The 14,699-nt window shown below is 38.8% G+C and overlaps 1 protein-coding gene across 1 annotated transcript in view; it reads right to left on the reverse strand.

The window, feature by feature from the left end:
• Positions 1–14,699, reverse strand: part of LGR5 (leucine rich repeat containing G protein-coupled receptor 5) — a 128,944-nt gene that overhangs the window by 13,084 nt on the left and 101,161 nt on the right. Inside the window, exons 5-11 of the mRNA XM_012738854.2 lie at positions 12,604–12,819; positions 10,811–10,882; positions 8,009–8,077; positions 6,771–6,842; positions 3,499–3,570; positions 3,277–3,345; positions 3,059–3,130 (exon numbers count right to left, since the gene is read on the reverse strand). Of these exons, the coding sequence (XP_012594308.2) occupies positions 3,059–3,130; positions 3,277–3,345; positions 3,499–3,570; positions 6,771–6,842; positions 8,009–8,077; positions 10,811–10,882; positions 12,604–12,819 (642 nt within the window). The remainder of the gene's footprint in view (positions 1–3,058; positions 3,131–3,276; positions 3,346–3,498; positions 3,571–6,770; positions 6,843–8,008; positions 8,078–10,810; positions 10,883–12,603; positions 12,820–14,699) is intronic.

The raw sequence follows: 14,699 nt of genomic DNA on the forward strand, positions 1-14,699 counted from the left end.
TTATCTTACTGCAATGTGCAACATTGTAAATTAAATAATTGTGCCTCTGTCTCTAAGAGCTGCTACAACTCTACAGCTGAGAAAAATCATTGTTGATTCTTTTCTAATCAACTTCTAAAAAACCCAACAATTCAAAACATAGCACTATAGCACTAACTTTGAAATCAATCACTATGGGGTGAGGCTGAATCTAAAAAAGTCTTCAGCCCAAACTCAACAAATTACAGAATAACAAAAACATCTGGACATATTTATAGTATAATATAACTAATCTAAACCAAGCCATTGTAATTTGCAGAAAGCTTAGAAAAAAAGAAAGCTGGTAGATAAAGTAACATAGATATATAAAAAAACTTGTCTCATGTTTTAAAAGTTATTAGCTAATCAACTAACACATTTTCATGCCTGATTCTAATTCTTAAAACCAGATCACCACTATGCAACTGAAAAATCATACTGTTTTCTAAGATGTTTTAAATTAATCTATTCTTATAATTGATTACTTTATTCTATACTTATTGAATAAATGGGATTTATATAGGAACAGAGGTCATTTACCTCATAAATAGTTCAAAGAAAGCTGCTTGCAAACACAAATTTGTGGTTTAAGCTCGAGGTTTGAAAGATACTGCCTCTCCCATAAAAAATCCCCTAAACCCTACACCTATGCACAAATATACCTATTAATAATATGGTATGTATTTTTGAAAGGTAGTGAATGTAATAAAATAGACATATGTATTATCAAAGCTGATGATAATTTGGCAAATGTATATCTGCAGGCTGCAAAAGTGGCAATCCTTGCTCATCTACCTCTTAGTAGAGGGTGCATAAAACCTTTTTCTATATAAAGACATAGTGTTACTTTCTACCTAATGATTTTCATGGCTAACACTGACCAAGCACTTCTTATATAAAGGCTTTACTGGAATTATCTCATGTTATCTCTGAGGCCACCTTATGAGGAATACACTATGATTATACCCATATAATATGAAATGACTTGCCTAAGATGTGGGTGAAACAAGTTGGGGGCAAAACCACTCATGTATAATACAGTGCGATTTCCTTATATAACAAGTACTCATTGAACGACTCAGCCAAAGGAGGAAAGCTCTCAGACTTACACTTCCACGAGAACATAAAGCACCCTGTATTAAATGACAGGATCCTGGGTTCTAGTCTCAACTTCAATTTATTTTACTTGGTTGATACACCGGCCAAAGGCATTGATATCTTTCTCAGCTTTCTTAAATGAGAAGACATCTGCTTTGCCGATCTTGCAGGGTTGTTGGAAAGAACAAAAGATACTATAGTTTAAAATGCTTTGAAAATGGCAAGATACTGCCATTAATATATTTGTGTTCTTCCGGGCTTTTCAAATTCCAATTTGAGGAAAGAATATTGGTGTCAAGGAAGTGAGAACAATGATAAGAGCTAACACTGACTGAGAGGTTACAATGTCCCAGGTGTGCTGTGTTTGACATGTAGTCATTTAATCTCCATAATAATCCTCTGAAGGAAATGGCTAAGTCTCCATTTTATAGACTGGGAAACTGAGCCCCAGAGGGATAGTAATTGCTCAACATACTGTGCTGGTATAGAGAGAGGCTGGATTTGAACCAGAGAAATAGGGCCCAGAGCCATTGCTCTTAACCATTTTGCCAGCTGGCCTCCATTTCTGTGGTTCCAGCCCTGGGTGGTTTACCATTCACTGTGTGACGTAGTGGAGACAAATCCAATTTGAACACTGGCTCTCCACTTATTAGTTACAGAGTGTGAAATCCCAATCATGTCACTGAGCCAGTTTCCTCAAGAAATGGGGATGATTATACCTGTTCTGGGTGTGGTAGGGAGAATTCTAAGATGGTCTTTCAAATTTCTATGACCTAGTGTACACACTTTCTCACTTTCTCCCAGTTATTCAACTAAACTGACTGCATTAGAATTTTCACTCTGCTACTTTCCTGCAGTGTGACTTTGACATAGTGACTTAACTTCCTAGATTCTCTCAGTTTTCTCATCTGTATGGACTCAGCCTTCCCCATCCCCATCTGCCTTCCCCATCACAGGGCAGGGTAGGGTAGAGAAGAGGGGATTTGTTCTAGACTTCCCTCCCCTCCCCTGCCACCACATCACATTTGGATGTGAATGACTGACTCCAAGGCTACCATGAGGTGTTGTTGCACCCCCATGTCACTGAGCAACAGGGGTGTGAGTGACATGGCAGGCTGGGGATGGGGAAGGCAGAGTCACCGTGGCAGAAGTTCCCATTCATTCACTCAACGTTCGTGGTGCCACTTATAGTACCGCTGCTTAGTAAAGCCTATGGCGTAAATACAGGCATGCAACTGCCACAGGTGTCTTCTAGGTGAGTGCAGAGCCATGGCAAGAGACTAACAGTCCTTTCGTTAGTCTCAACAATGCTTGAGAGGACAATAATAGGGTTGAGTGGGAGTTGAGGGAGAAGGCTGAAAATGGAAGGTCAAAACAAGGCTCTTAACAATCCCTGTGAACTACTTTTCATAAAACATGAGAAAGGCAGGGGGGAAAAAAGCCCCAAGTCAATAGAAATAACATATGCAAGCTGTTTAACCATTAGATGAAACACTAGAACATGGCACCCACAACTATACAGGAAGTACTTTTGGTCATATTTATCAGGGTTTGTGTGAGTCTGATATCTCAAGTTTTGATTTTGGCATCCGCATTGGGTGCTTGATCTGTTACGTTATTTTTGTCCTGCTCTGCAAAGCCTTTAGAGGGGGGAAATGAAGTTATTTTGGCCTGTTCATATCTTTTTTGAAAGAAAACGTATGCCAACTGAAACTCTGGTGGGAGAGACTGTTTTGGGACTTGGAAACAAAGGGTACACCACCATCGCTACCGGGCTCATGCCAGAGAGCCTGGACCAAAGAGGGCAAAGGAGACCTGACCTCCTGGGGACCTACAAGGAAAAAACTTTCTCCCTTTTTAAAGGATTGTTAAAATAATATCTGCCATTTCATCCCTAAGTGGAAGTTGCCTGTTTATATATTATTGCCTTACTGATACGCACAGCACTTGGAGATTAGGTAACTGATCGCAGACGGTTTGAGGAAGAGATGAGATCTGTGCTCCAGTTAAAGTCCTGTTAAAACACAAACCAGACATAATCCTTTTATTCAGGCATATTCAGGCACAGTGACATATTTTGATTCCCTTATGTTAAGACTGATCCGGCTCTCTGGGCAGTGTATGTTCCGGGCGAAGTCAAGAGTCTACTCAAGTACTTACAGACTCTCTAGGTTTGCAGTTCCAGTTAAATCAGGAAATTCAGTGATCTGTGAAGCACCATTCAGAGTCCTAGAAGGAAGAGTATGTGAGTATTATTGGGAGAAGATTCTAGACTGGGGTAATTTTTATTGCCATTTTCGAAGCACTTCAACCTATAATATTCAACCTATAATATGCAATTTTGTATGGGAAAAGTGACCTACAAGAGAAATGGAAACTTACAGTGTTCTTAGTTCAGGTAAATGTTGAAAAGCAGATCTTCCAACAAACTGGATAGGGTTGTCATAGAAATGTCTGAAAATCCAAACACCAATAAATCAGTATAAAACTTGAATGATAAATGAATATTTGTTCAAAATTTGAACAAATACATTAAATGTATTTATATAATTTTGATCATACTGTGTTATATAACATACCTGATTACTTGGCTTTAGGCAAACCTCAAAAAGAGTTTTGACTCACAGTATGAAACTTTTGGTAGGAAATCAATCCTATATAAATTGAAAATTTCTGACAGCAAGGCAAAGATGAGGGATAGTTACTAAGGAGAAAAGCAAGTGAACTGACTACAGCTATGCTTAAAAAGTTTGCTTTGCCTCCAACATCTGTGGACTATCCATTGAGCGGCAAAAAGGTAATTAATTCAAGGTGCTGGCAATCATATTGTTAATTAAAGAAAGATGAACTCTATGTATCTATATCTATTGAAGGTTATATCTACTGGTCAGATCTTACCATGACATAAACAAGAAACTTTTCAAATTATTTGAGGAAATAAGCTACTCTGGAGTTTTTCTAACATTAGAATTTTCTTGAATTAATTATTGTTCAAAAGGTGAGACATTATTATTAATAAAACTTAAAAAAATATTTTGTTTTACAGATATTTTCAATGTAATTGTATTTGAACTGCCTGGTCAATGGAGCTCCATATATACTTCTTAGCTGAATTATCCTGCTAGTTCAATTAAATTCAACAAATATTTATGGTGTCTACTATGCTTAAAGTGTGAGGATGCTATGAGGATTTAAAGACTGATTCATTTAAAAAGCTGTCATTGGGCATCTGCTATATACCTGACATTATGCTAGATGCTGAGGGTTTGAAAAGGAAAAGATGTGCCTGCCCTAAAGGAGCTTGGAATCAGCTGGGATAAAGCAAATAAATAACAGTCTATTGCTTTCTATTCCACAAAGCACTTCCATATGTATAGTTCAATTGATCCAGGCAACAACTTTCTGAGATTCACAGTGTAGATACGATTTTCTTCACTTTTGAAGGAGGAAATTGAGGCTCAGATATCTTGGAAAGCTCATTACCTTCCAGAGCCTTATTTTTCTATTTCATTAAACTGAGATAATAATACTTAGTTGTGGGGTTTGCCTAAGAATTAAAAGAGCTAGTGCATGTGTAACATCTGGCTCAGAACTTGGGATACAGTTGTTTCCCAACAAACCTAAGTCCTCTTCTGTCCTTCTACCATCTGATCTCTTCTTTTCCCTTGGGATTAATCAATAAGAGAAAGACCTAGAGCTGGAATATATGCCTTATGATTTAAAAATGGAGTTTTCCTCATAATATCACACTAGCCCTTAGCTATACCATATGCTTGTATGTCTTTAATTGTGTTCACATTCATGTATTTACATGTACACTGGCCTAGTATGAATATACATGTTTGTGTGCATAAGGTGGAAATATTGCAAATACAAATAAGGAGCTTTAGGGTTCTCAGGAGGGAGCTCTCTTATGTGTTAGAGGGAGATTAAAAAAAAAAAAAAAACCATGAAATGGCATTTGGAAACAATGGCATTTGTTCTATAAGCATAGCCTAGCTGGGCTGGTTTATGACTTGGGGTAATTGAGAAGAGCTTTGGGGAACTGGTTGGGAGGGTTGGCTTAGGTCATATTGTGAAGGGCTGTAAATGTCAGGGTAAGGAGTTTGCATTTAATGTAAATAGCTAATCCTGAATGTCTGCATATTTCACAGCAAGGGGGTGACAAGAATAATGCTGCTCTTCAAGGGAGGTGATCCTGCCAATGGTGAAGGGAGGGACATCAGCCTCATCCAGACTGGTAAAAATCTAGAAGTAACGGCTAGCAGACAGGCTGTGCAATGGGGGATAAAAAGAGAATATGGACAGGATGGGGACTGCAGAGGTAGAAATGAGGACTGAGTGGCCAACTGGAGGTGGGAAGTATTCACAGAAAAGGGGACACTGGAAGGGGTTGGTGGTGGCAAGAGATGGAAACAGAGGAGCAAGGAGAGCAGTGTTTCAGGGAGAAAGTGGTCAATACTTTCAAAGAGTAGAAGCTCTAATAAATATGGGGGGCTGTTAGTCCTCCTCAGGGGGTATTAGCATATCAAAAGAGTGATTAAAATCCAGTCCTGTGGCTACAGAAAGTGGAGCAAAGGCTGTTTGCCAACCACTTAATATGTAAATACTCTCTAATGAGGACTAATGTTTATTGTCAATATACTTTAAAACCCTTAGTTTGCCAAAATATTGCCAGAACATTTCAGAAACAATGAATAGTTTTTTTTTCTCTTCCAGTTGTCAGTGCTAATTGGGACCCCAGCTTATTTGTGACAAATGCCACATGGTTCCAGAAAGCTTTTCAATCAAGTTGGCACAGGACCAACATCCGCCAAGAAGTGCCCCTAGAGTCATGTTCAACGGTTGTTTTTACTCTCCTCCTCCATATTTGAGACCTCTTGCTCATGACTCCGGGCCAATACTGTGCCCCAAACTTGCCCTGGACAGGTGTCTTTTTACTAAGAGCCAGCCTAATATTTCTATGTTTTCATCTTCCTACATATCTACATATTATCAATCTTCTGTTCTAAATGTGAAACATAAAATTAGTTATCATTTGTAGTTGTAGCTCTATTTTATTCTTTTATGGCATATAAATCCTCATATACACCTTTATACAACATATGTACCTCCTAGAATTACATCCTAGTTTGTATAAATGTGACTCAATGCTTGGGCTTGATATTGAATGGAAATAGAAACTTATTACAAAATAGCATAAAACCCCTACCATCAATGTAGGCTGTACAGTGTACAGTCTATTGCTTTAAAAGACCCCTGTTTGTATATAATAATTTATGTTTCTAGTACACTTATGTTCCAGTTCTGAATGACTATGTGGCTTTGACATTAATGCTCTAAAAATCAGTTTTATCCCATAGAAAACAGAGATAAGCAAAAGCATTTCACAAAATTATTGTGAAATGGACAAGGCATCTGAAGATACTAAGCATAATGCACTGCACATCAGATCCTAAAGAAAGAATCCTTTATGTTATTTTGATGTTCAGCTAAAATCTGGAAAAACACATCCATATACACCTCTCTGTATAAATTCTTCCATTGAGATAAAACTCAGGCAAATATAGAATATTCATTGTATTGTATTTAAAAGTGCCATATACACTATATATTTTAGGATGAAAAAACCGAAAAGCATTATGGTCACTTACATTGTAATAAGAGAAGGGTTGCCTACAAATGCTTTCTCAGGTATTGACTTGATATTGTTGCTATGAAATCCTCTAGAAAGAGAGAAAAACAATTTATAGAAAATCGTGGGTGGGGTAAAATTATGTAATAGTTTCCCCCACCCCCATGGCAATAATCGACACCTTTAGTAACCAAAGAACAAGGTTAAATTCCTCTCTGCACCTGGAAACTTACATGCCCTTATTTACTCTCTAGGGAAAAAAAAAAAAAAGAAATCACATGCTGTCATCTTGAAAGAGGAATAAAGAATCTGAAAATAATAACTGCACTTCATGGAAACTTACAATCTCATGTTATAAAAAGAAAATCCATCTGTTAATATCCAATAGAGCATCATCCTACAGACAGCCTGAGTGAATGGAAGCTATCTTTGGAGAGAGGATTATGATCACTCCTTGTGACCCCATTTGAAGCTAGGAGGAGAAAAAATTAAGCTGCAGTGAAATAGAGATTTAAGTAATCTCCTTATGAGGACAAAATTTCCTGACTCGAAGGAAGGTACCCTGGCTCAGCAAGTCTGTAGTAACAGATTGATTCTCATCTGTTGGTGTTAACGTTGTCTGAATAGCAGAGGAGCAGTCAGTGCTCTTTGGATCTTATTTGGGCCGGAGTCTGTATGAGGTGAGTGATAGTCTTTGGGCTGCCCAACCCTCTGCAATGAGGACTGCCCAGTTATTCGTGCAGTTTTGACTGTGCAGAGGTTGGCACCTCAACCCCTGTGCTGTTCAAGGGTCAACTGTAATGGATGTGAAAGCATCTAGTACTTTACTAGGCACATAAAATTTTAATCATCCAGTTCTAGTCTTATGTAACCTAGAAATGTTCAGGTTTTTAGAAATGCTCACCAAATAACTAATTTCATTATAGTTCTACTACAAATCTTATAAAGAATATAAATGTTGGGGGAGTACGTATGACTTAGGAAAAGAGAAAAGAGTATGGCTTATAGTAATATATACATATATTAATATTTTATACATATATAGAGAAATCCATCATAAGCAAAAAATGTTATCTCTGATATTTGTGGTGATAGAATCAATTAAAATATATATTAAGTGCACTGAACCATTATTTGTATAAACTTTACACATATTTTAGCAAGTCATAATATGTACAATATAGACAATAATCACATTTTTTAAAATAAATTCACAAAGAATACAGTTTTTCAGTTAAAATTGTCCTAAATACTTACAGTTCTTTAAGGTTGGAGAGTGTCCTAATTGCAGTGGGGAATTCATCAAGGTTATTATAATTTAAATCTCTGAAAATGAGTAAATAGTATTTTCAGTTTTTCATTTAAAAATTTATATATACTATATTTATAAGGAAATTAACATGCTATTCCAATGGACCCATATCACTAACGAAAGCTCTCATTCCTGTTCTTTATGGAGAGAGATTTTCTTGGCTTTCTGACAAATAACACTCCACAAATGCCTGCATTAAAATGATCATTAGACTGATCATGAGAAATTTCTGACTCAAGGCTCAGTGGCACTGGGGCATTTAAAAAAGGGAGGGAACATGCAGTGGCCTTAACTTCCAAGTAGGAGGGATGCTTAGGCAGGTGTTGACAGCTTGCTGATGGAGCTCTTCCTCTGAACCTGGCTTACTAAGTTGCCAGCTTGTATTTGCACTTCTCAGGGCTTCTAGATCATATCCCCCTTCTTGTTTCCTCCTTTGCACTATTGTAGACAGGACATCTTGGAGGGCTGCATTGTCCCTGACTCCCATAGAGTGCCTCCATCTCTCCCAACCTGAGATCTGCTTCTGGAGAGGTTTATGTGACACAGGGCACTCTCAGGAAGGACATCTGGTCTAGAATTTCCTCAGGGTCACAAATGAGCCAGATCAGAAGTATGATGTTTTCCTTAATCTGTGTGGCAAAGCTCTGGTATCCTTCATGCACAGGGATGGAATGACCAGTCTCAGATCATTAGTTACCCTCTCTGTTATGACACAGTTGGCTTCTCAATTTCATCACTCACAAGCATTTGATAGACTTACTCCACCTTATATCTACATCTTCTTATGAAAAAGTAATTGACCTCTAGTCTCTGGGAATGGTAGATTTCCCAGATGACACAGGAAAACCTTTTAGTCAAGCAGTCAGATGTGGTTAGAATCACCTCTGTAAAGAAGAATTGCTATTTAATTTTAAGAGAGAGATAATTTGACTGAGTTAAACATGAATCAAGATTCCTCCTTGTCTGGCACAAACCATCGTTAAGCTATACTGCAGGCAGGAAACGGGTGTCTTTTGTGGACATAAATTTTCTTCCTGTTTGTAAATCTCTCCAGATGCTCTGTTTTGATTAAATGAGGATTGGGCCCTTATAAATTACTTGGATTTCTAGTGAGGAAAAGGAAAAGGTTGGGAATAACCAATTTACTCATCCTTTGTAGCCCTGGGCAAGTTAGGGAGAGGGGAGACAATGAGACTCACATGAATTTTGCCCTGAAATGTTTTGCTCTATGGTATTTACATGCAATCCTCAGTCCCAATCCCAAACGTGGGGGAAACAGAAAGACTGTTTATGGAAATACCCATCAAAGCCCATCTTGTTTTTTGTTCCTGTTGTTGTGTTCAAAAGGACTGGAAGGTGATTTCCCAGCCCAGTCCTGTGTAGATAAGAGAGAATTTCTAATTTTTCCTAGCAGCTTATGGGAGCTGCTTGTTTATGTCATTAAGTTGACATCAAGGGCCTGCCTGGACAAGTTCATCTTTGGTAGCTAAGAAGAGACACAGAGTGACTTAACCCTGGAAAAAGAGCTGTTAGTCTTCATTGCCTACAAGTTCACCATTAACAGATGGTCCCTCAGGAAATCAGTGGACTTCTAGATCTGGTTAGAAGCTAAATTAATCATCTACAAATTGCTAAACTCTGTATGCAACTGAATAATGGCCCCAGGGCCACAGAAGAAGTGATCTTTGGTCCTCTCCTTCTGCACTTCTGATCACAACCAGCATTGCAGATCCAGTGCCCTGTGTGGTTTATTGCACTTGAGTATTAAAAATATGGGGATGGGGATGAGGGCATGTCTGCAACCACCCTTCTCGTCCAGCATACTTAGGACCCTCTCTGCCTGTCACCCCACCTCATTATACCTCTCTCACCCTACAGGGCAATGAAGAGCAGCTCCTCCCCTGGGAAAAGGCTGGTGACCCGGTATGGCACTCAAGAACCTCCACCTTGGCTCTGGGAGAGTGTGTAAGATGTGGTCAGCTGGCTGGACTCTATTTTTATCATAGGTACCAATTAGGAACTGAATTTTTGACCTGTTCTTTGGAAGAAGTATATAGTGGTAAACATGTATTTCAGAATCAGACTAGAGAAGGAAGCAAATCTCAATTCTGCTACTGGGTAGTTATATTATGTTGGTAAAATAACTAAACCTCATGAGAGCCTAAAATAAGATAGTAATAGCTGCTCTCATAGGATGGTTGTAAGAAGTAATTGAAACAATGTAGGCCAGGCACTCATTGTAATATTTAATTATAGATATATATTCAATAAATGGTAACTATTATTACTTTTTAGTCTTTGGAATTGCTTTAGCATGAAACTTCACTGTTTCCTAAAGAGCTGCCAGTTCATTTCAGATTGAAGACTCAAGCATTTGCCTAGTCTGCATCCTCTCCTTCAGCAGGAAGTACCAGACTCATGAATAGTGAGCCTGACTGACAACATAGAATTGATCCTTGACAGAGAATACACATTCCTGAGCAAACAGTCACTGCTCAGCAGAGAACATCTCATTTAACTTATAATGATTCTAATTTATTACTCTCATTAGATTAAAATGAAATCAGTTTTATTGTTGAGCTCTGTAGGGTGTGTGTGTGTGTAAGATAAAGCCACTATAAATATATGTTTAAAGCTCAGGCAATTAACTAAACCAAACAGCAAGTTTGGCTTTAAGGGTATTTCGATTCCTTCAGAATATTCATGAAAACACTGAAAAAGGGGAAACAAACAAAAGGTCAACTCACAAAGTCTCTAGGCTGTGGAGCCCATCAAAGCATTTCTTTCCCAGGGAGTGGATTCTATTGTTATGGAGATGTCTGCAGGAGAACATTACAGACAGTCATGAAGGCACACTGCACATAGCAAATTTAGGCACAACATTTTTTTTTTTTTTTAGGCACAACATTTTGATTGCTTAAATCGAAAGGAAGTTATACGAAAGAATGCATTATTATATAAATGAACATTTTATTAAAAAGGCTATATTCCCCATTCACTCATACCACAGATGATTCTATATCACAGAATTCAGGGCAGTCACAATCTTATCTTTTGGGTTTGAGATATCAGGGTGTGCATAAAAATATGCTCAACATGATTGATATAAATAAATTCAGGTTTTACACCATATTTTCCAGCATAGGTTTTTCAGCATGGCTTTGGGATGTAGGATGTTAAGCAGAGATGTCGGCCATTGAGACAGGATAGAGGGAAGGTCCTAGGTGTATTAAACACATTTTCTATTAAAGCTAAAGGCATATAATGGCTACGTGCCCAGTGTGGGACCACAGGTCAACAGGAAACGATTTCAGCCACAGGGAATGGTGATCAGATTTTTCGGCTGCCCAAGGAGATTAGTCATATTGACACAGTATTAATGTGTATAATTATCCTCTTTAGCTCAACTGGTAAGTCAGTTAGGTCAGAGCCAGTGAAAACAGCTGTGTGTATAACTGAAAACTGGACCAACTCCCAAAGGGATTTTGGAAAATGGGCTTAAGGAGGACAGGGTGCAAAAGAATAGGTGGAAGGATGGATCTCTACAAATCCCTCTTGTGGAGGAAGAAAATTGAAGCTCATAGCCAGCTTCTGGTGGGTCAGTAGCATCATCTTTGTATTTGAAATGCAATATACAGAAATTTGTTAATATCACCAAAAATTTCTTTTCCTTTCAGACTAAGATTTTTGTTCAAATAAATACATTCTGGTTTGGGTGAGACCTATGTGATGTTCACTGAGGATCTTCTACATGCAACATATGAGGAAGGGAATTGAGGGGAACCTAAATAGATGAATAAGATACTGGTCAGCCCTCAAAGGAGTACATACTACAGTGCAAGAGACAGATACGTAGTCAAGTGATAAAGTGGAATGGCTGAAGGCAGTGGTGAGTCGGTGGGTGGGTATGAAGTAATGGGAGAAATAGTGAGAAGACACCTCCTCATCGACTGGCTATTATGCTATATGTGTGGAGGAATACGGCTACATTCTTAAAGAAGACTGATTTTTTTCAAACTATCATTTATTGAGACTCATTTTGATTTACTAAAATAATAAAATCTAGACAAATTGGGGGGGGAAGCTGTGTAAATGCATAACTCACTGTCAAGGGTTTGTTCTTATTTCTCTTTCCTTGGTAAGGGTTCAAGACGTTCTTATTTAATAATAAGAGAGCATCTTTCAATTTGACCTGAATTACCATTTATTATTTTAAAAAATAAGGAATTTGTATTAACTTAGATTACTGTACTAATTGTACAGTGTGGTGATTACTTGTACAATATACAATGGGCTAAGGCAGAGGTCGTACTTTATTATCTTTGTAGACCCAGCAGTGCTTGGCACTTAGCAGGTGCTCAATAAACGTTAAGTCATTTACACAACTGTAATATTTATGAGTCATTTTGGGGAGGGGCTCAAGAGGTTTCCTCCCTTAAAATGTCCCATTTATGCTTTGAAGGGGCAGCGATTTTAAGGCCAAGGTCTTACAGAGAATTTGGAAACTGTTAAAAGAGAGAGGAAAATCAATAAAACTTACAGAACTACCAAGCTGGAAAGGTTTCCAAAGGCATAGTCTGGTATGTGGTGTATTTTGTTCAGGGCCAAGGTCATGGCCTGCAATGCCGATAAACTTCTGAAGGCCTGGACAGGGATTTCTGTCAAAGCGTTGTCATCCAGCCACAGGTGCCTCAGGGAATGCAGGCCACTGAAACAGCTGGGGGGCACGTAGCTGATGTGGTTGGCATCCAGACGCCTGTGGGAGGAAGACAGCAAGAATGGACAAGGGAGCAAAGCCCAGGCAGAAGATTGACTCTGCAGGAAGTCTCTGATGTCTGGAGGTGTTTCCTCTCCTGTTGGACTCTCCTTCTCACTCACGGGCAGAACCATTGCTACTTAGGTTTCCTGGCTCCAAAATGCCATGGTGCTAGGATTCTCTTCCAGGCTTGGGTAACTGCTTTCATGCATGGAGGTGGCCTCCCCTGGGGTAGAAAGTTTCAGCGTGATGATCATTTACTTTTCCTTTCTAGCAGATAGACATCCTCTTCCTCCCTCGCACCCCAAGCCAAGTGAACGCCTTTGCTTTCCCGGACTGTTTTATTTATTTATTTATTTATTGAGACAGAGTCTCACTTTGTTGCCTAGGCTAGAGCGAACTCCTGGGCTCAAGCGATCCTACTGCCTCAGCCTCCCAAGTAGCTAATTTTTTCTATATATGTTAGTTGGCCAATTAATTTCTTTCTATTTACAGTAGAGATGGGGTCTCGCTCTTGCTCAGGTGGGTTTCGAACTCCAGAGCTCAAACGATCCGCCCGCCTCAGCCTCCCAGAGAGCTAGAATTACAGGCGTGAGCCACCGTGCCCGGCCCCGGACTGTTTTAAACATATTAAACTCACTAATTCATTAGTTTGTTCAGTAAGCTCTGGGAAAAGACTACTTCAGTATTTAAAGGAACTGAATTAATTTTTAAAAACTGTCAGAGATACCCCCCAGGGAGAGCAGGCAGACCCTCTTTTTAGTTATTTTTTATTTTTTTAGTATAGTGCCAAAAAGCCTCAAAACTGCTGGTTTTCTTGCTCATCCTAACCATTTGTGTCAGGCAGATGTTTGTTTTTCTGACATTTTAAATGAATAATAAAATTAACAGGCTGGGTATGGTGGCTCATGCCTGTAATCCTAGCACTTTAGGAGGCCAAGGTAGAAGGATCATTTGAGCCCAGGAGTTGGAGGCTGCAATGAGTTGTTATTGGGCCTCTGCTCTTCAGTCTGGGTGAAAGAGCAAGACCCTGTCTCGGAAGAAAAAAAAATTAACAGCTTTCCAGGTTTTGCTTCCTTTTTCCACATTTCATTTTTCCTCTGTTTCTTTTTTTAAATGGGGAAATACATCTAAAAATAGGTCTGGTTAATGAGCTGTTACAGCCTCAGAGCCAGCAGAGGGAGTGCAATACATTTATTTTACCTCAATCCAACGTAAACAGTGGCTGTAATTAAAATGTCTTAACTTTTCTCATGGAAGTGACAAAACTCACATAGTTTGCAATTTTCTGTAGGGGGCACGAACAACAGAACCACTCTCGCTCAAGCTATGTTTCCAACAGCCCTCACCATTTTTTCCCAATTTGTTTTTAAGACTCTCATATTTGCATGTTCAAAGCTGGGATTAACAAAAAGAAGAGTTGCATTTTAAGCAGTCCAAGTATCAGGAAGGATTAGAAAATCACGAGTGGCTTTTGAAAAATGTTTTCGGAAGCATTTAAGACTAAACAGATGCAGGAAGCATACCGGGATCACAAAATAAATCCCCTGAAAACCCAAATTTAAACAATTTAGAAATAGAATTCTCTGTTGGTAGGGAGCTAATCTCCATGGAAAGCAGCTTCCTCACTTTTGGTCACTTTGTGTCAGTCTAGTCATCCTCTGGTTCCTACGGCTACTGATTGAATGGGAACAAGTGACGCTCTAAGGGCCCTGGGCCAAGTTCTGATAATAAGTGAGATAAAGTTACTTGGAACCAATTTTAAGAGTTGGGTGTTGTAGCCCATTCACAATTAAATTTCCAGTAGAACAACAATCACTGCAGGGCAACAGAAATACAGCTTCCAAACATGTCAAGCTTCTGTCAACAAACGGAGCTGG

Source organism: Microcebus murinus, chromosome 10 (genome assembly GCF_040939455.1).
Source record: "Microcebus murinus isolate Inina chromosome 10, M.murinus_Inina_mat1.0, whole genome shotgun sequence".
Lineage (NCBI taxonomy): Eukaryota > Metazoa > Chordata > Mammalia > Primates > Cheirogaleidae > Microcebus > Microcebus murinus.